We start from the raw sequence: 20,743 nt of genomic DNA on the forward strand, positions 1-20,743 counted from the left end.
ATGGTGCGCTACATACTGTCTCAAAGCAGTGTCTGTCAGATCACTCAAGGATATAAAAACAGTCAGCGACTCAGCAGCAGATACAAATCGTGGATGTACGAACTTCTTGAATACAAATGTGAAACACGATCGACAGAATCAGCGTTTCACAGTCACTCTTGACTGCGGCGGTAAGAGAACAGAAGGTTTACATCATTCTGACGTTCTGTCTTAAGTGAGCTGCCAATTTTTAAAAAAAAAAAAGTATTTCTGATGACCAAAGCTGATTTAGAACACGCTGTCCATTAGTCAGTCAGCACTCTCACACAGGCTCAAATTCAAATTCCATGCGATTTTATGTCAACGACAATAACATAATAATAATTTAATTTGTCATGTGAATCAGGAGCAGTGAGTGGTGCAGTACTGAAATACACTGTCAGTCATGATCAGCAGGTGGAGTTGATCTCTACAGAGGTTCCTGAATCACACAGGGGTAAAGGTGTAGCAGCACACCTGGCAAAGGTGAAATCACTCTTCGGCTTCCTCAGTTCTTCATGTTCTGTTGTTTCCTGTAACTCAGTAATGAATTTCTCTCTCTCTTTTTCTTAGGCTGCTCTGGATTTTGTTGTTGAAGAAAAGTTGACAGCGAGGATATCCTGTTGGTACATTAGAAAATATGTGGATGAAAACCCACATCTTGGATACCAGGCTTATATTGAAAATAAATAAAAGAAGAATTAAACAATGCCTTAACAGAAGGTTTTACATCTTACCTCCTTCACAGCCAGACTCCTTGCAGTCTTATGACAGGATGCACATAGTAGTTGGAGACTACAAGTATACCAGTTAAAAGTTTTTTGGACAGTACTGTTTTTTTATGTTTTTTAAAGAAGTCTCTTCTGCTCACCAAGTCTTTTTAATTTAAAAAAAAATATTTTTACTTTTTAAAATAACTGTTTTCTATTTGAATATGCTGTTAGAAATTTTAGATGTATCAGATATTTTATTCTAAACCTGTTTGTCATCCGGACTTCCCATTAACTTCCTCTTCCCCCTCTTAAAAATTAAAGATTTGTGTATCAAGTAAGAAAATAATAAAAAGAAAAAATATATACTAAGAAGAAAATAGAGAAAGAAAGAATAGTAACAATAATTAATAAACAAAAGAAAGAAAACAAAAAATAATAGCAAGAAAAAAAATAGCTAAAAATTATTGCAATAAATATAATATTTATGACTAGTCATATATCTATGACTTAAGTTTGAACTTTTTTGGTGGAAATAAAGCACTACTCTGGCTACAGCCAAACATGCTATAATAACCGTTTTGAATTTGTTAAACACTTTAGTAGCATGAAAAGGAAAACAGTTATTTAAACTGGGAATATTACTTTAAGAAAGCGGTCAAAGAACACTGGACAGTCTGTGATTTCAGTCTAATGTGAGTTATGTACTTCCACAAAAATCTCTGAAACTTGTCAATTCTGCAAAATCGATCTCTTACTTGCATCTTTTTTGCATTTTGTTGTTTATGAAGATAAGAGGGAATTTGCTTGAGTTTGATCCAGAAGTCAGTCAGTGAGCATGTGCAAACCCATATGTCACCAGGTTTGCGCGGTGATGATCTCGTGCCAAATCTGTCAGTAAGCTTGTTGGACTGTTGTTATGTACAACAGTTCTGATTTTCAATTTTTTTTGTCTCGTCTCTGCGATATGCATGCATAGTCTGTGTGATCCAGGTCAATGCAGTTAGGATATGACGAAAAACTCCCATCTCGTCTTCTACAGAATGTAGAATGCAAACACTGCAGAGTGTTTACAAAGTGAACATACAAAGAAGATCAAACAAGGTAAACAGCATTGTAGGACGATTTTGAAATTGAAGAAGAAAACGAGATGGGAGTTTTTCGACATACCCTAACTGTATAGACTCGGATTACACAGACTACACGTGCGCATCACAGGCACATTTATTTTCTAAAAAATAACTCCCATCAATCTTAAAAGAATGAAGCTCTCTTATGTCTCTGGCCTTTTAACATCTACATAAAACAGTCAAAAAAAAAAAAAAGATAAGATGAAATTATGACCTTTACTTGCCTTAAACCATCTTTCCCTCTCTTATGAAGAAGCTGAGAAGATCGCCTCCTCACACAAGCAGGGTTCTGTGTCGTTAACTCCAAAGTTGGTTTAGGTTCTGCAGTGAAAAATACAGACATCAGTGGTTTAATTAAAATGTGAACAAGTCATCATACTCTTGTTGCATCAAAATGTGAAGTAAACAGGCAGGAGACAACAGAAACATTTATTTTCTAAAATAACTCGCATCATTCCTGAAAGAATGAAGCTACAAAAAAGCAAACATTCTTTTACTACTAGTCAAAAAATATATAATATGGAATTATGACCTTTACATGCTTTATACCATATTTCCCTCTCTTCTGAAGAAACCGAGAAGATCATCTCCTCACAAACAGGCTTCTGTGTCGTTAACTCCAAAGTTGGTTTGAGTTCTGCAATGAAAAACATGGACATCAATGATTTAGTTAAAATGTGAACAAGTCATCATACCATTGTTGCATCAAAATGTGAAGTAATATATATATATATATATATATGTGTGTGTGTGTATAATATATATATTTATTATTATTATTATTATTATTATTATTATTATTTATTTATTTATTTACTTTTTTATTTATTATTTCATTACATCAGATTACATTTTAAGCAGTCATATTTAGCAGTCATGTTACAACATCCCCCTCATGTGTTACAATGTGAAACCTATGGGGTTTCACTTCCTGAAACTGAACCCCACATGGATTTACACACATTCAAAAAGTGTTAGGTTGAGCCCTGCACTCACCTAACCCTTTAAAATAATCAATAATTATCAATAATTAATCAATAATAATAATTTTTTGGAAAAGTGTGTGAAAAATTGTGTTTTATGGTCAGTCCCCAGTGACCGGTGGGATAATATGTATACTGAATTCACATATTTCTGCAGTCAAAAAATGTTATATATCTTAGCCTAGCTATTTTAAGCTGTTTGATCACATTCTATGGTTACTATACAAAAAAAAAAAAAAGTATATACACAACACTGATAGGAATACTGAGATAAAAGACAAAAAACAAAACAACCATCAAAATTGTTATTTTTTTCTAACATATACAGTACTGTGCAAAAGTCTTAGGCCACTAGTATTTTCATCAGCTGAAAAATTGTTTAAAGTCAGTTAAAGTCTGTCTTTTGCTGTAGTGTGTCAGTAGGAAATATCAGATTACATTTCCAAACATTCATTTTGCCATTAATCGTAATAATCCAGGGAGATTTTTGTTTGGACAAGGAGTCTGACAACAGCGAGTGCTCTGCACAGAGATCTGATCTCACCATCATCCAGTCTGTCTGGAATGACATGAAGAAACAGAACAAACTCAGACAGACTAAATCCAGAAGAACTGTGACAAAGTCTCCAGGATGCTTTAAGAAACCTACCTGCAAAGCTGCAGCACTGTTAAAAGTTTTAGGCACTTGTGTAAAAATGCTGTAAAATGAGGATGCTGTCATAAATAGATTTTCTTTTTCAATTACCTCCTATTAATTAAATGAAATCAACATTTGATGTGACCATTCTTTGCGTTCACAGCAGCTTTTGTTCTAGGTGCACTTGCGCAAAATTTTTCAGGTAGCTTTGCAGGTAGGTCTCTTGAAGCATCTTGGAGACGTTGCCACAGTTCTTCTGGATTTACTCTGTTTCAGTTTGTTCTGTGTCTTCATGTCATTCCAGAGACAGACTGGATGATGATGAGATCAGATCTCAGTGTGGAGCACTGGCTGTTGTCAGACTCCTTGTGCAAACAAAAATCTCACTAGATTATTACAATTAATGGCAAACAGAATATTTGGAAATGTAAACCGATATTTTATACTGACACGCTACAGCAAAAGATAGAAATAACTTACTTTAAACCATTTTTTAGCTGGTGAAAATACTAGTGGCCAAAAACTTTTGCTCAGTACTGTATCATTAAATTTTTATATTAATGCTGCCAGTATTACAACTTCAGTATTCTAACTTATTTGTAACATTTGAACTTTTAATTTAGTGCAATATTTTGTCATTGCATTTTAGTGTTATTCTCACTAACAACTGCAATTGGTCTAAATATTTTCATTTGAAACAATCAATCAAAAAATTAATCATTAGTAACTCAAGCTCTAACACTCAAGCTGTGAGGATATCCATTCTTAATTCACTACAGACTCGCTCTGACCGGATCATTGAATCAGTGATCAGTCCGGTTTAGTGGTGTAATCTTTTGTAGTGAGTATACTTAAATGTGGCTTCAAACAATCCCAAATGTGGGGGAAGCCGAGGAAGAAGGGTCTTCTCTAGCAAAACGATCGGTCTTATCTAGTGAACCGCTCGTCTTGTCTTACTCTGTCTGAACTCATTTTTTTTTCGGTTCATGACAGTTATGTCGAAAAACTCCAATCTCATGTTCTCCCTCAACTTCAAAATCGTCCTGTATCGCTGTTTTACCTTTTTTTGTTAAGGGTGTTTGACCTTCTTTGCATGTTCACTTTGCAAACACTGTGTTGGTACTTCTGCAGTGATGTAGGATGATTTTGAAATTATTTTTGAAGTTGAGGGAGAAAATACAATCAGAGTTTTTTGACATACCCTTTACTCAGAATACACAGAGTTCAGGCAGAGCAAAACAAGATGAGCGTTTGAGATTAAAAAGTAATTAAATTGTATTTTTTTTTTTTTTTTTTTTAAATGAAAATAACCCATCGGTTTGTTAGATAAGACCCTTCTTCCTCACCTGGGATCATTTACAATTGCATTTAGGATCATTTGAAGCACCATATCAGTCCATTATATGCTAACTGACAAGGACTTAAATAAGCAATGCACGCTTCGCACACACACACATAATGCAGTGTCAAGCCTTGTAGTTGATTTCAGTCTTTTCAGACTTTATTGAACATGATGGAAATGCATATTTACATACTTTTGCTTGCAATGATGTATGTCTTCCCGAGTGAGTGTGTTGTAAAAACATCATATGTTCCCTCCACCAAGCCTCCGAACTCTACATGAATGAAACTCCTGCTTAAAAAACCCCTGTGCACATATTACCCCCATCTGGTGACAGCCCAAAATATATTTACATTAACACAGCGCCTCCTACAGAATGGAAGTGCAACTCATTAACATAAACACATCTGATTAGTCATTGCCTTTGGTGTTTAACAGGCAAGTCTGTGATTGGCTGCAGTGCTTAACACTTTTAAACATGTCATACTCTTGAGATAGGAGTGAAATTGTGGCAGCATCCAAAATCACATCCTCTCTTGGGTAGGTACTTTTTTTTTTTTTTTTTACTATATAGTAGAAAAGTATGTGATTTTTGGATGAAGCCAGATGTATTTTCTTATTAAGGTAAATGTTTATCATCCATTTCGGTCACTGTGCCTCACTTCTGATCACCAGAAAGAACTGAAATTCAGTTGTATATAAATATCAATGGATGTTCTCTGTTTCCACATACAGGCCTAAAATACAAATCTCACGTCTAGGAAGAAGAGAAGCAGAAAACAGCCTGTAAAATGAATGTGTATGAGAAGAAAGAGCAGGAGGCTCCTGTTGACACTCAGAGAGCAGCATCTCCAGGATTCAGCAGTGTGTCTATGAAGAGTAACATCTCCATGATTATTCCCCCCGTTCTCAGTGATGGACCTGCTGTGACCTGTAAGTATCAAGACTAGGGCTGGGTGATAAAACGGTTTGTGCATTTATATTATATGTATTTAGACTACTGTTTTTCATACAAATACCTAGAAACAATACAGTTACATTTTTACCATGGTATGCCGCAGACTGCGAGCTGTGCTGACAATACTTGTCATACAAGTCAGGCAACACGTTAGTGTTTTATGATTTGAAACAATGACACTCATTAGAACATGCAGAACTTAGAAATATATATATTTTTTCTATTAAGATATTTATTTTATTAAGGAAAATTACTGGGAAGGTGTAAAGACTTAAAAAACGTGATGTGTTTGTCATGTTCTGACCATAAAGAGTAGTTTAAACCCACAATTAATGCTACAACTTTCACTTAAAAATCTGTCTTTAAACTTGAAAGAAATATAGATTTGACATTTATCATGATAATTATCCATACTGATTGATATGAAAATAAGTTATTATTATTTTATTTTATTTGTTTTTTTTTTTTGGCCATATTGCCCAGCCATAATCAAGACACTGATTGTAAATTGTTTTATGATGATGCACTCACTGAGGTTCTTATTTTTGAATATTTTGAATATACTAGTTTTCTCAGAGTGATTTAGATTAACAAAATTAGGGAAGACATCAGATACATGAAGAAATAATAAAAATAAATAAATAAATAAATAAATAAATAAATAAATAAGAAAAGAAAAAAGGGAAAACTTTAACTAATCCACATTGTGATGTAATACAAAAAATAGCATTTAATTTAATAATAATAATAATAATAGTAATAATGATAATAATAATTTGCAAATATTGCATATTTATGGCTGTAAATTTCTTTGCTTTTAAATGTTAAACAATAAAGCATTTATTTTGGCCGAAAAACCTAGGAGAACTTAAAGCTTGAATGCATCTGAAATCGCTGCTCTGTTCACGCATCACATACAGCAGAAATCAGCAATTAACATTGTTACTTCAGTAATTTTCTGGATCAAAGGGTTCAAAAGTAATAATTATTTGAATAGTTGGTCCTAGGGACCCCAAATTTGGTCAGTTCACTATTCATGACAATCACTAAAAGCGTTTCTAATTTCATAATTTATCTACTTTGGGTCCATAGTGCTGCCATGGACTCCCAGTGGGGAAGAATAATACTAATGATAAAACGAAAACCAACAGATACAATAGGGACTACAGCCCCCGCCACTCTCAGTAGTTTTTACTCATTTTCAGTTTTTAGAAACTGAAAATGACCTTTATCTTGTCCACATTGGGACTTGTGCACTTGCTATGTTCTGCTCTGCCCTGCGTTGTTTGAGTGTTATTGTAAGGGGATATTCCCTTCTTTTGTTACAAATTTCCCACCCTATTATTATACATTTTACTAGTGTCAAAATGTAGTGCAGTGAGGGTCAACTATGTTCTCTGAGGTTCAACTCTTGTCTAGGAAATTTTGACTAAATGATTATTGTTTGGTAAAATGTCATGATATAGGATTATCTGCAAATTTAACTTCTATGAAACGATTAAAAACCCCACAGACATATCACAGTTTTGGTTCTGTTTACACCTGGTCACGTCATGCATCATCTGATCATGAAAAGACCAGGTATAAATGCCCTTTGAAACACTTTCGAGACAGGAGGTCTAAGTCACATTCCAGATGGAACTAGACTGGTAAATGGTGTAAATGGTTGTTGATATCACATGTTCACATTTTATTCCTCCCAAAATGTGAAAAAAAGAAAAATGTTTGAGTGTGTGTTATAGGCTATGTGACATATTATAGCCACATATGACAGTGCTAAAGCAATACACATTGCTGCAGATGAGTAGCTGAGTATCTCTTCATCAAGCTCATACACTGACACAAATGCAATTGTAAGTAAGTTGCAGATGCTCAATGCACAATCATTTTCATTAACAGTAGTGAGACTATGAGAGCAGATGTCGCTATCTCTCTTGATGCAGCCTTTGATTTTGAAATTAGTTGATGAACAATAAAATGTAGCACATATTTGTTGCTATTTTTGATGTGAAAGCTGTTAAATTTGCATATAGTATGAGAAATGAAGATTGGATTTATATCCGTTTTACAGAGACACATTTATGTGGCCAAGTGTAAATGGAATGGTTTCAACAAACCAGACAGCTTTTCAGATCAGTAAAAACACTAGAACTAGAAATAAACAAGCTGTTTATTGCAGCATTTATTAGGATTTGCAGTTAAGATACACATTCCTATTTTAACCCAAATCTAATGTGAAAAAAAGTACTTGTATTAAAGGGTCAAGAAACCCCCGTTTCAGCACTGGTTAATTCTCACCACAGTTTTAAAAAAAGAAAAAAGCTTCAAAAATGGGCGTGGTGCGCTGCGGAGTGGGAAGAGGGGAGAGAGTCAATTTCGGGTTCAGATAGTTTCATTTCGCTTCCATTGAGTTAACAACACAAATAAATCACAGCCATTTGCACTCCGCATCGAAAACATATATATGAATGCGCTGTTGCACCTCTGTTAACCTTTCAAGCTTTATTTTGCTGTGTTTATAATCCTTTTGATGGGTTGTGTCAAGGAGTTGTAAAAACTGCTGTTACACTCACTTTATGGATGAATCGTGTTTGAGCCAAACTCTTACAAAGCAAACACAAGCAAACAGTCTCCTTCTATCTATGAACGTTTCTCTGTTAAAGTAGTACACAGAAAATACTACTAGTATGCTGATATTTTTATACTTACTACATAAAGTGTACTTAAAAATATACTTGAACTTTACTTAAGTATACTTAATAAAATAAACTTGAAGTATACTTCTTTTTGGTAAGGGTTGTCTGCTTTAGCTCCCTCTAAACCTGGTGTAAAACGATGTGAATGTACTCTTTACAATAGTATTTATGTCCTTTTGTTAATTTTGGAGCAATTGACTGCTACTGCAAACATTTGCTAGCAATTCAGTGCTTAACTAAGTAAACAAAGACAAAACTACAGTAGTCTACTTACAGATGTAACTGACCTGCATTTAAAGTCCTGAAAAGGACCGTTTTGCCTCTCTGCTCCACATGGGCGCTTTCACTCCACTCTCGAGTCTCGCATCCTTTTGGCAGACACGCGGATGAGAGGAGCTCATTGCCAGTCAAGACTAACAGACTCATTATTTATTAGAGTTTTATTATTGATTGGAGAATTTGGAAATAATCACTTTTGTACATTCGACAGGCAACGACAACAATAGGCTGTATAGAAAATGTAGGGCAACAGGCCAAATTGGCAGGCCACTGGGAATTCTGCCGGTGCTCCCTATGGCCAGTTCGCCCCTGCTAATAATAATTTACAGGTGCTGCTCATATAATTAGAATATCTTCAAAAAGTTGATTTATTTCACTAATTCCATTCAAGAAGTGAAACTTGTATAACGTATACATTAATTTCACACAGACTGATATATTTCAAGTGTTTATTTCTTTTAATTTTGATGATTATAACTGACAACTAATGAAAACCCCAAATTCAGTATCTCAGAAAATCAGAATATTGTGAAACGGTTCAGTATTGAAGACACCTGGTGCCACACTCTAATCAGCTAATTAACTCAAAACACCTGCAAAGGCCTTTAAATAGTCTTTCAGTCTAGTTCTGTAGGCTACACAATCATGGGGAAGACTGCTGATTTGACAGTTGTCCAAAAGACAACCATTGACACCTTGCACAAGGAGGGCAAGACACAAAAGGTCATTGCAAAAGAGGCTGGCTGTTCACAGAGCTCTGTGTCCAAGCATATTAATAGAGAGGCGAAGGGAAAGAAAAGATGTGGTAGAAAAAAAGTGTACAAGCAATAGGGATAACTGCACCCTGAAGAGAATTGTGAAACAAAACCCATTCAAAAATGTGGGGGAGATTCACAAAGAGTGGACTGCAGCTGGAGTCAGTGCTTCAAGAACCACTACGCACAGACGTCTGCAAGACATGGGTTTCAGCTGTCGCATTCCTTGTGTCAAGCCACTCTTGAACAACAGACAGCGTCAGAAGTGTCTCGTCTGGGCTAAAGACAAAAAGGACTGGACTGCTGCTGAGTGGTCCAAAGTTATGTTCTGTGATGAAAGTAAATTTTGCATTTCCTTTGGAAATCAGGGTCCCAGAGTCTGGAGGAAGAGAGGAGAGGCACAGAATCCACGTTGCTTGAGGTCCAGTGTAAAGTTTCCACAGTCAGTGATGGTTCGGGGTGTCATGTCATCTGCTGGTGTTGGTCCACTGTGTTTTCTGAGGTCCAAGGTCAACGCAGCTGTATACCAGGATGTTTTAGAGCACTTCATGATTCCTGCTGCTGACCAACTTTAAGGAGATGCAGATTTCATTTTCCAACAGGACTTGGCACCTGCACACAGTGCCAAAGCTACCAGTACCTGGTTTAGGGACCATGGTGTCCCTGTTCTTAATTGGCCAGCAAACTCGCCTGACCTTAACCCCATAGAAAATCTTGTTCATACTTTTCAGTTGGCCAAGATTTCTAAAAATCCTTTCTTTGTATTGGTCTTAAGTAATATTCTGATTTTCTGAGATACTGAATTTGGGGTTTTCATTAGTTGTCAGTTATAATCATCAAAATTAAAAGAAATAAACACTTGAAATTAGAGATGCACGATATTGGATTTTTGCCGATATCCGATATGCCGATATTTTTTCATCTCATTTTGGCCGATACCGATACCGATATATATCATTTTATTTGGAAAGTTAGTTTTTAACAATAACTTATTCGTTAGGATTAAATAAATAGTAATGAGTGGTTTACATTCAATCCCTTCTTTTTCATCAGTAGACTAGCATTATTTATGATCTGAATTTTGTAAATTAAGTTCACTTTTGCTATGTTATAAGCCGAACTTCGGATGCTTTCACTTTCGAATTCGCAATCTGAATACAACATTTCAAAACGAAAACAGAAAAGTAGAACTAAACTGGGTGACTGTGAGGGTGCTTTGCGGGACATGAACAGGACATAATTCATTGCTACAATTTCTTAATTCGTGCCTATGATTTATTAATTTATTAATTTGTAAAATGAGGGAACGAATTAATATGTAGTATTAATGAATTGTTAATTTATTCCCACGAAATATTTTATTTCCCACCCGCAATTTATCACAGTAAGAGATACGAAAACATGGATTAAAAGTGAATGACAAGAAAATAAACCTAAGAAATTAAAGGGTGAGACGGTGAGGATTTGGGAAAATAAAAATATTAAGTTATGTGGCAATTCGTGACCAACTGGCAAAACAGTACACTTTTTTTGCACAAGAATACCAACATGTTTACCTTCTCTGGTTTAACAAGCGGTCTTTTACCCTACTCGAAAACCAAATCCTCCGTCCGCCATCGTTTCCAGAATAGTCGCGTCCTTATTGCCGTCACCACCTGGCTCGTGCTGACACTACAAATACAAACCAGGCTCTACACCCGAAGCGCTCACAACGAAAACTACTCTTTGCGTGATCAGTGAAATCCTGAATATGCCACGGCTTTGTAACTCTGTAACCCGCGCTGTCTGGAGCAGTGCGACCACGTCAAATTTTAACTTGCACATTAAAAAAAAAAAAAAAAAAAAAAAAAAAGTGACAGTTTTGATCATTCTAGAGCCCTGCAATACAAAGGCATTCAACATGGAAAGAAAGTAATAGAAATGTAGTCACTAAGTCATGTTTAATTATAATTTCTAATTATTTTATACGGTGCACTGCGCTCTGACAGGGCTGCGGGACACGAACATAATTATTTCCTACAACTTGTTAATTCGTTCCTACGTTTTATTAATTTATTAATTTGTAAAATAAGGGAACGAATTAAAAAGTCGTATTAACGAATTCTTAATTTATTGCCACGAAATCTTTTATTTCCCACACGCAATTTACCCGCATAAATGATCCGACAACATGGATTAAAAGTAAATGACAAGAAAACAAACCTGCGAAATTAAAGGGTGAGACGGTGATGATTTGTGAAAAGAAACTATAAATATTATTAAGTTTGTGGCAATTCGTGACCAACCGGGAAAACAGGACACACAGCCGCTTATGGCTTTAAATGTATTGGCTCGAACTGCATGAATCCAAAAGTATGGTCGCTACTAACATTTGCCTGCTAACCAATTATTTAACTTATAAAGAATGCTTTGTACCTCACTTGTGTCATATGCACGAAAAATGTTTCATATGAGCAACAGTGTGTTTTGCCGTTGCGCCGCCGAAGAAAGAGAATTCACTGACCGCGCGCCGTAATTACTTTTTATTTTAAATGCAGATCATGTCATGTGCAAACACAGCCATTGGGTTTCAAAATACAACAAAGAGCACCATAAAACCATTTAAAATGTGCATTTAGCGATCTAGTGACTGGATATGAAACAGGCAACAGTAAATTATCCCAAATGGAACAACGGCGCGCTTTCTCCTATAGCCGCTGCTGCCACTGCACGTGCTATTGCTATGCATCATTCTGTATGTGTATTCTCAGTTTAAATGCAGCGATACAAAACAGTGAATCTACTCCTCATTCAGTCAAAACTTTGCTTCAAGAATGAGCCACACTGCTGACGTGATCTAATCCCTAGCACACCCTTAGCACATGTGAGTTAACATATTCATCTTATCGGCAAAACATATCGGCATAATTTTTCATATCGGGCCGATGCCGATATTTACATTTGAAGTCATTATCGGCCGATTCCGATATCAGTCCGATAATATCGTGCATCCCTACTTGAAATATATCAGTCTGTGTGGAATGAATGTATACATTATACAAGTTTCACTTCTTGAATGGAATTAGTGAAATAAATCAACTTTTTGAAGATATTCTAATTATATGAGCAGCACCTGTACTTCTGGTCTCTCTTTGTTTTTTCTTTTCCAGTCCTCAAGAGTGATTGTGTCAAGTGTCTCATCTGACTGGAGTTTTGCTCTATTCAGTCCAGCAGAGGGAGACAAACATTCAGATATCTGTTCATGCTAGTGAAAGAATATGAGTTTATACTAGTAAAAGAATACATGAACACAACTAACCTGCAGCACTGAGTATTAATTTCTCAGGCTTGTTCACTCTGCTGTGTTTGGAGAAAGTCTTTAACAGCACTATTCATATAGGGATGAGAAGATGACAAAGGGATTTACAGTATATAATATTGAGTAAATAAATATCTCAAAATCTTAATAGAGTTTAGTCAGTAAAGTTAAGTAGCCTACTAGATTACTTAAGGCGCTACTGTTCAATAATCAACTGAATACCCGACTCAGCAGCTTTGCACCGTTTGTTAAAATATTTTCAAAATCTGCATGTAAAGAGGTGAATGTGTCTAAAGAGCATGTCAAACTCTCAGCATGAGCTCCAGTATATGGTGCATTTCTCTGTGTGTTGCTGTTACAGTGGAAACTTTAATAAATGCTCTATAAATGGCTTTGAGTTTTGCGGTGAGCAGCATTTTCATTCAGACTCACCCTTGAGCTCCTTCATGTTCTTCTGCAGCTCCTCATTTACACCCAAGTGTGTTGCTTTATTTAGATTTCATGTGTAAACATCTGCAGACTAATAGACCAGCAGAGCAGATAAACCAGTTAAAGACCCTCTGAAATCCAGACTGACTGCAGTTCCAGACTGACTGCAGTTTTGAGGCCATTTATATGCTGGTGTATTTAGATACAGACTTGCTTAAATACAGATGTATTTCTGTTCAATAGAAAGTACATTAACACAGGACAGAAAACTGTGCAGGTAATACTGTATGATCATCTTGTCCAGAAGGATGATGGGATATTCTGATAGAGTTTATATGCATAGAAAATGTAAATAAAATTAATGGATATACATTTTTAAACTAAGTAAAAAAGTTCTTAAATAATAAACGACAACAAAAAACTGTTTTTCTCTTTTCTTTAAAAAGAAATAAAATATTTATTACACTTGTACATTAACAGTTATCAATATAAATATTATAAACAAATGTTTTTTGTTTGTTTGTTTGTTTTTAATGCCATCATGAACACTGATGACACAATATAACACTGTTTCTCTGGCACTGAGGAAGAACATCATCATCATCATCATCATTTATGATTGACATCAGGAACCTCACAAAAATAATAACATGAAATAGCATCAATATAAAATTGTACATAGTTTTATAACACCAGCAACACAAACCACATTAATAGTGAAACTCTGGCTAAATATTAAAAACAGACGAAAAATTAATGTAGTTTTCACTGATATTTACAGCATTATGTGGATGTTATGAACAGAGAATGGATTTGTGTGACTTTCTCTTCCAGTTTGAGTTTTAGGGAAACTGAAATCACCCTGTCTGGACCACAACTATTTCCCAGGAAACCAGAAAATGACAGATGGACAGATACTAAACAAAAATAAAACACTGGAAAACATCTGGTAAACTGTTACATAAAAGAAAAAAAGAAAAGTGTGACATAAATGCTCCTTTAAAAAGAAGATATCAATGTATTATTGTGGTCATTTTAGACTTTGGCTGTTTGGAGATTTATATTTATCAGAGACAAAAACAACAACAGCAACATTAATGAATTCATTTGAATTGTCTTTCCTTTGGTTTCAGCATAAATTTGAGTTCGAGTGCCTGAGATTTGATTGAACGGATCAATTTGGAAACATCAGTCCAATGATACAGTCAATCGTCCAGATTTGTTTCTCAGCATCTGGTGGTGAAGCTCCTGTTGCTGCTCCTGGATTCAGTTTTGGCCACCAGTAAACGGAGCGAATCGCTGGACGTCCGGATGAGTTCCCGTCCACTATCAGGAAAAGACAGAGCATTTGGTCAGTTTTAGTGCCAAGAACATTGATCACATCTGTGAAACCTCAGACATCGCTATTAAATTTCATAAAGTGAATCTCAGGAAATCTGAACATTTACATTGAAGTCATTTGAATTCAAAAATCAAAAAAAAAAAAAAAAAGAAAATTATTATTATTTTTTAAGAAATTAAGATTTGTTTTACTGTGAATGAATGAATAAAATAAATAAATAAAGAATACAGTACTGTTTATTTTTTTAAAATTTTTGAATAATGTGAATGTGAAAAAAAAATATATTTCAGGATGAATAATTTTGGTGTTTTATTATTTCAAATGTGAGAAAACTTTAATAATCCTAAACTTTTCTTTTGATTTTAAAGGCTAAATTACTCATGGAGAAAATGTACCTGTGGGAACATTTTGATGGGACAAGAAATACAAATACATATGTACAAGTACATTTGATATCACTGCAGTTTCCACCAGAAATGAACACTAGAGGTGGTAAAAACAAACAAGCTAACAAGCTAAAACCATATGTATGTTCATCTGTTCCAGGAAAAAAAAAAAAAAAAATAATAAATAAATAAATAAATAAATAAATAACACTCTTAGCACCACTCAGTGGACATTTCTGTTGGAAACTGCAGTGATATGTACTTACTGGTTCGTATTTCATCTTGCGAAAAATTCCACAAATACTTTTTCATCATAAGACCAGGTTGACAATTTCTTTTTAGTGAAAGTTACAAGCTAAAGATAAAGTGTATCATTTTGCTCCATTGGTTGCAGCAGACAGTGGCTGCATAAATAAAATAAAAAAAAAAAAACAATTCAGCCTTTTGATTTTATTAAAAATATTTGCTCTAAAACAGTCTATGGGGTGCTTTTTTTTTTTCAAATACAAATTTAATTCTTCTAACCAAACCAGTAAAAATAAATTTATTATTTAGTTTTTTTTGGCAATAAATGGACACAAGGAACATGTATTTGAACTAGGGCTGTCAGTCAATTAAAAATTTTTTATCTAATGAATTATGTGATGTTTCCATTAATGTAATTAATTGCAAAATAACTTTGACTGTGAAAATACCTACAAAAGATTATTTAAAGCTATTTTTGTGTTAAATGAGAATGTATCAAGTAGACATTACAAATTAGTAGCTTTAGAAAGAAACATTTTATTTGATTCAACATAAAATTTATTACACACAAACATTTAGGCTGCAAGGGCCTAACGTGAACTATGGAACATAAAAGAAAATCATTTGAGAAACATCTTAATATTTTTTGTTTAGTCATTGGTAACCAAAACAACATTGTTACCAACAGTCTTCAAAATACTGTCTTTTATGTTCCATAAAAGAAAGGTTTGATCTGACATGAGGGACAGAATTTAAATAAAAAAATTTTAAATGTAATTTTTTGAGTGAACTATCCCTATTATTATTATTATTATTATTATTATTATTATTATTATTATTATTTTTAAGGAAATTATACTCTAAATAAGAAACTAAATCTGCCAGCTGGTCGCGATAAATATCTTTATGAGTCATCCGTTCATTTGATTCATTTGATTCATTCAGGAAGAAGTAGATGGCTCTCTCTATAAATGGGCTTTTGAATCATTGGTTCACACGACTCATTCAAAATGCAGATTCATTCAAAAACTAAACACCACTGTGTTACTCTGAGACGCGTAACAATTCTGCTGTGGCTTCAAAGGTAACATGCTCTCTGCAAAACTGAGCAAAAACACATAATTTTGCACTTAAAATAAAACAATATCAACTTCTTATTTACTGAACTGTTGTTAAAATCACATTTAAGCTTGTGATAGATCGAGACAAAATCAGCACTTGTGTTTTATTGCTCTTGCTGTCCGTATGTGATATTGTGCAATATGTGATATATATAAATAGGAGACAAAAAACATATACAGGGGAATTTTTTGCGCCAATATCTTGAATTTTAGGGCATGCCTGCATTTATGGATATTTGTCAATTGTATAGTTTGTTAGGATAAGACAATATGTGGCCGAGATACAACTATTTCAGCTACCTTTAAATGTTCTTCAAATAATGTTTTAAGATGATATATTTACAGTAGGAATTTTACAAAATATCTTAATGGAACTGGTCTAAAAGAAAAATCAATCATTTTGACCCATACAATGTATTTTTGGCTATTGCTACAAATATACGCGACTTAAGACTGGTTTTGTGGTCCAGGGTCACAAATGTAAGATGACGTACAGGTCTGGGGGCGAGGTCAGCGTGTTAACTGCATTTAAATTTTTTATATTTTCATAATTAATTAAGCTAACACGTTAAACTGACAGCCATAATTTAAACATAAAAAGACACCATTCAGCAGTAAGGCAGCATGTTGAACGTTTAGAGAAATGTGGTGTTCACCTGTGGTAGTCCATTCCCACCAGACTGACTCCATTAACGGCGAGGATGCGGTCGCCCACTCTTAGTCTCTGACTGAGGGCTGCTGGGGAATCGGGCACCACTGACTTCACGTAGATCCCACTCACTCGCAGAGGAGTTTTCTATCAAGACACAAGATAAGCGATGACTTCAATGATGATCCAACAGCAACAGGAAATGAGTTTGTTTCTCTGTATCAGTGTAGTGGAACTGCTGCATTTGTTTGAGAGTGTCTTGACTCACATGAAGAAAGGAAATGTTTTATTGTCTCTAAAAGCTCAACCACACAGTCATCAGGTTCTTATTTCATGTTATCGTCAACATCAGCTCTACCTTTTCAATGACAATGCAGTTCTGGTAAACGCAGGAGATTCTCACATTTAGTCAAGCTCTAGACTCATTATTGGCCTCAAAAGATGATGAGTGTGTCCAACGCAAACCCATTCATCCCCTACTGAGCCGCTTCTCGTAAAACGAACCCCCCACAGATGTACCCTAGCTAACACCTAAGTCAGCAATACCAAGTCATTTACAGGGCCAAACTCTCTGAGGAAGCGAACAAAGCAACCCTAAGAAACTATGGCTCTGTTCCAAAAGCTAATGAGCCTCCTACATAGGCAGCATTTTAGAGCATCACAGATGCACTTCTGATGTGAAGGCTTTAAAAACAACAAGGTTATGCTATCGCCCATGCCAAAACCAAATCTAAGGTACAGACACGTTGAGCAAAAATCTAAGGTAGCATTGGATTAAACTGCTTGATTCTTATGGATTACTTTTGCAATGTCTTTATGAACTTTTTGATGCTTCAACATTTTGGGTGAATAGATTTTCAATGGAGGAAAACAATTCTCTCTGGTGAACGAAAGCCTTATGTGTTTGTAATGACATGAGGGTGAGTAAATGATGATAGAATTTACATTTTTGGGTGAAGTATCTCTTTAAAGGTTAAGATGCTGTCTATGTATACAGCAACCTTGCTGTTTTGGAACAACTGTACAGATCTAGTGTAGCCCTGATTATTTTTAGTCATAACAGCTGTTGAATGGCCTAGTTTTAAAGCTGTTGAGAAGCTGTGCAGCAAGTGCTCAAATTGCATTACAGTTCTCATTTGACTTGTATGTTTTCTACACAGATATAGATATGAAGTACTGTCCTTCTATATATAAAACAGGGTCATTTCAACAGCATAATCACAATGAAGAAGCAACCATAAAATACAATATGCAGCCTGCTTATCTTCTACTGTGAGTGAAGAGTGTGTGTGTGTTAGACGTGTGTGTTAAAAATACAGCAAAGTTCATTCTCACTATTCCATCCACCAACGCCAGCCCAAGACCATGAGGTCCTCTCATCAGCTCTACGGTGAACACCTCGTCTCTATCATCCTCATCCTCCTCTGTTCTTTGGTTTCCTGTGATGCCGTTCTCTACTGGGAAAACAAAATCAAAGATGTCACATTATCAGCTCAGGGTCTTCACTAGTTCATAAGCACAAAGAAGCAAATGTAAATGAATGTCCAGGTCGCACATCACCTCGTATTCAGAATAAAGAATAAGAAATTACATTTTGCATGAAGAACATTTAAGTTGGTTTTAGGATTGTCAAGATTATTGTAATTGATTGATTATTTCATGACAGTCAAAACTAAAACAGAAATGTCGGTTTGCACAGCAGGTTTAGTTTGTCATACACATCAGTCAATTTTGCAAATTGCATATGATACATACAGAATCTGCAAAATGTTAATTATTTAACCAAAATAAGAGGTTTCATACAAAATGCATGTTATTTTTTATTTAGTACTGACCTGAGTAAGATATTTCACATAAAAAAATGTTTACATATAATCCACAAGAGAAAATAATAGTTGAATTTATAAAAATGACCCTGTTCAAAAGTTTACATACACTTAATACTGTGTTGTTACCTGAATGATCCACAGCTTTTTTTCTTTTCTTTTGTTTGTTTTTGTTTAGTTTCATGAGTTCCTTGTTTGTCCTGAACAGTTAAACAGCCGATTGGTCTTCAGAAAAATCCTTCAGGTCCCACAAATTCTTTGGTTTTTCAGCATTTTTGTGTATTTGAAGCCTTTCCAACAATGACTGTATGATTTTGAGATCCATCTTTTCACACTGAGGACAACTGAGGGACTCATATGCAACTATTACAGAAGGTTCAAACGCTCACTGATGCTCCAAAAGGAAAAAACATGCATTAAGAGCTGGGGGGTGAAAACTTTTGAACAGAAAGATGTGTACTTTTTTTTTTTTTTTAACCTAAATATATGTTTTGTTTTATTTTTTCATTTAGTACTGCCCTTCAGAAGCTACAAAAGATACTTCGATGCTCCCTAAAGGACAAAGTAAGTTACATTTACCCTAATCTTCAAATTCAAAAGTTTTCACCCCCTGGTTTATAATGCATTCTTCTAAAGCATCAGTGAGCATTTAAACCTTCTGTAATAGTTGCATGTGAGTCTCTCAGTGTGAAAACATGGCTCTCAAAATCAAACAGCCGCTGCTAAAAAGGGTTCTGATACACAAAAATGTTGAAAAACCAAAGAATTTGTGGGACCTGAAGAACAGCGGGAAGTTTAACTGTTCAGGACAAAAAGCAACTCATGAACAACTATCAAAAAAAAAAACACATGGATCATTCAGGTAACAACACAGTATTTAGAATCAAGTGTATGTAAAGTTTTGAACAGGATCATTTTTTATAAATGTAACTTTTATGTTCTCTTGTGGACTACATGTAAATATCTTTCATCTGAAATACCTTATTCAGATCAGTACTAAATAAAAAAGAACATGCATTTTCTTCTATTCTCTATTTTCTTTTATTTTCTATTTTTCTCCTGTTTTAGTAAAATAATTAACATTTTGCAGATTCTGCAAGGTGTATGTAAACTTTTGACTAGTAAGTAAGAACACTGATTTTATGATGTCTTTTCATGTTCCCATAAAGATCTGCTCTGGGTTGGTGGAAACACACTGGGTTTTCCTCGGCCACCCGGCCAGCGTTCTGAACAATGCCCGTCCTGATTAAGATTCCAGCAAGTAAGTCAACTGTAAATTCCCATGATGCTTTATCCACTGCTCTTTTTTCTCCTGACATCACCACCTCTCTGTAATTCTTGAACCAGATTATAGGATTTGGGCCACAACCAAAAAAAGCGAGATGAATTAGTGACCAAAACCAGTGTGGTCTAAGCAGACTCCCTCTGATTAGGAAAATCCACACTAGACTTGAAAAAAAAGAGGCGGGAAACCAATGGGAACAGGATGCCACATGTAAAGCTCTACCACTTTTTATCTATATCTAAATGTAGAAATGTCCATTTTACTGTACGTTTGAGTGTAGAAATGATTTTAGTTCATACTGTACTTTATTTCATAAGAGTTTCAGCTCTAAATTCTGACTGATCTAAATGTCTTATGTTAAAAGGACACACATTTTTGCATCAGATATCTAGTCAAGTCAAGTCACCTTTATTTATATAGAGCTTTTAACAATAAATACTGTCTCAAAGACGGTAAAGTATGACAGTATTAAATAGGGAAAAATAGTGTGTAATAATGCAAAAGGACAACGGTAACACACAAATTTTAGTTAAAGTCAGTTCGTCACTGATTCAGTGATGTCATCCAGCTCATAATAGTATCGGTGCAATCGATGCAAAGTCAAGATAATTCAGGAATGAAGTTTTTATGTTGCTTCATAAAATTGGGATGCA

The 20,743-nt window shown here is 34.9% G+C and overlaps 2 protein-coding genes across 2 annotated transcripts in view; one reads left to right on the forward strand and one right to left on the reverse strand.

The window, feature by feature from the left end:
• On the forward strand, positions 1-834 carry LOC127161387 (protein NATD1-like). Its single transcript, XM_051104151.1, is given in 4 exon segments — positions 1-75; positions 77-170; positions 386-504; positions 592-834. Coding segments are annotated over 4 exon segments (408 nt in total). The 3' UTR covers positions 712-834.
• A 12,823-nt stretch (positions 835-13,657) lies between these two features.
• Positions 13,658-20,743, reverse strand: part of radil2a (Ras association and DIL domains 2a) — a 40,970-nt gene continuing 33,884 nt past the window's right edge. The window contains exons 14-16 of the mRNA XM_051104076.1: positions 18,315-18,436; positions 16,987-17,126; positions 13,658-14,561 (exon numbers count right to left, since the gene is read on the reverse strand). Coding sequence (XP_050960033.1) covers positions 14,462-14,561; positions 16,987-17,126; positions 18,315-18,436 — 362 coding nt within the window. The 3' untranslated portion in view covers positions 13,658-14,461. The remainder of the gene's footprint in view (positions 14,562-16,986; positions 17,127-18,314; positions 18,437-20,743) is intronic.

Source organism: Labeo rohita, unplaced genomic scaffold (genome assembly GCF_022985175.1).
Source record: "Labeo rohita strain BAU-BD-2019 unplaced genomic scaffold, IGBB_LRoh.1.0 scaffold_63, whole genome shotgun sequence".
NCBI classification, from domain to species: domain Eukaryota; kingdom Metazoa; phylum Chordata; class Actinopteri; order Cypriniformes; family Cyprinidae; genus Labeo; species Labeo rohita.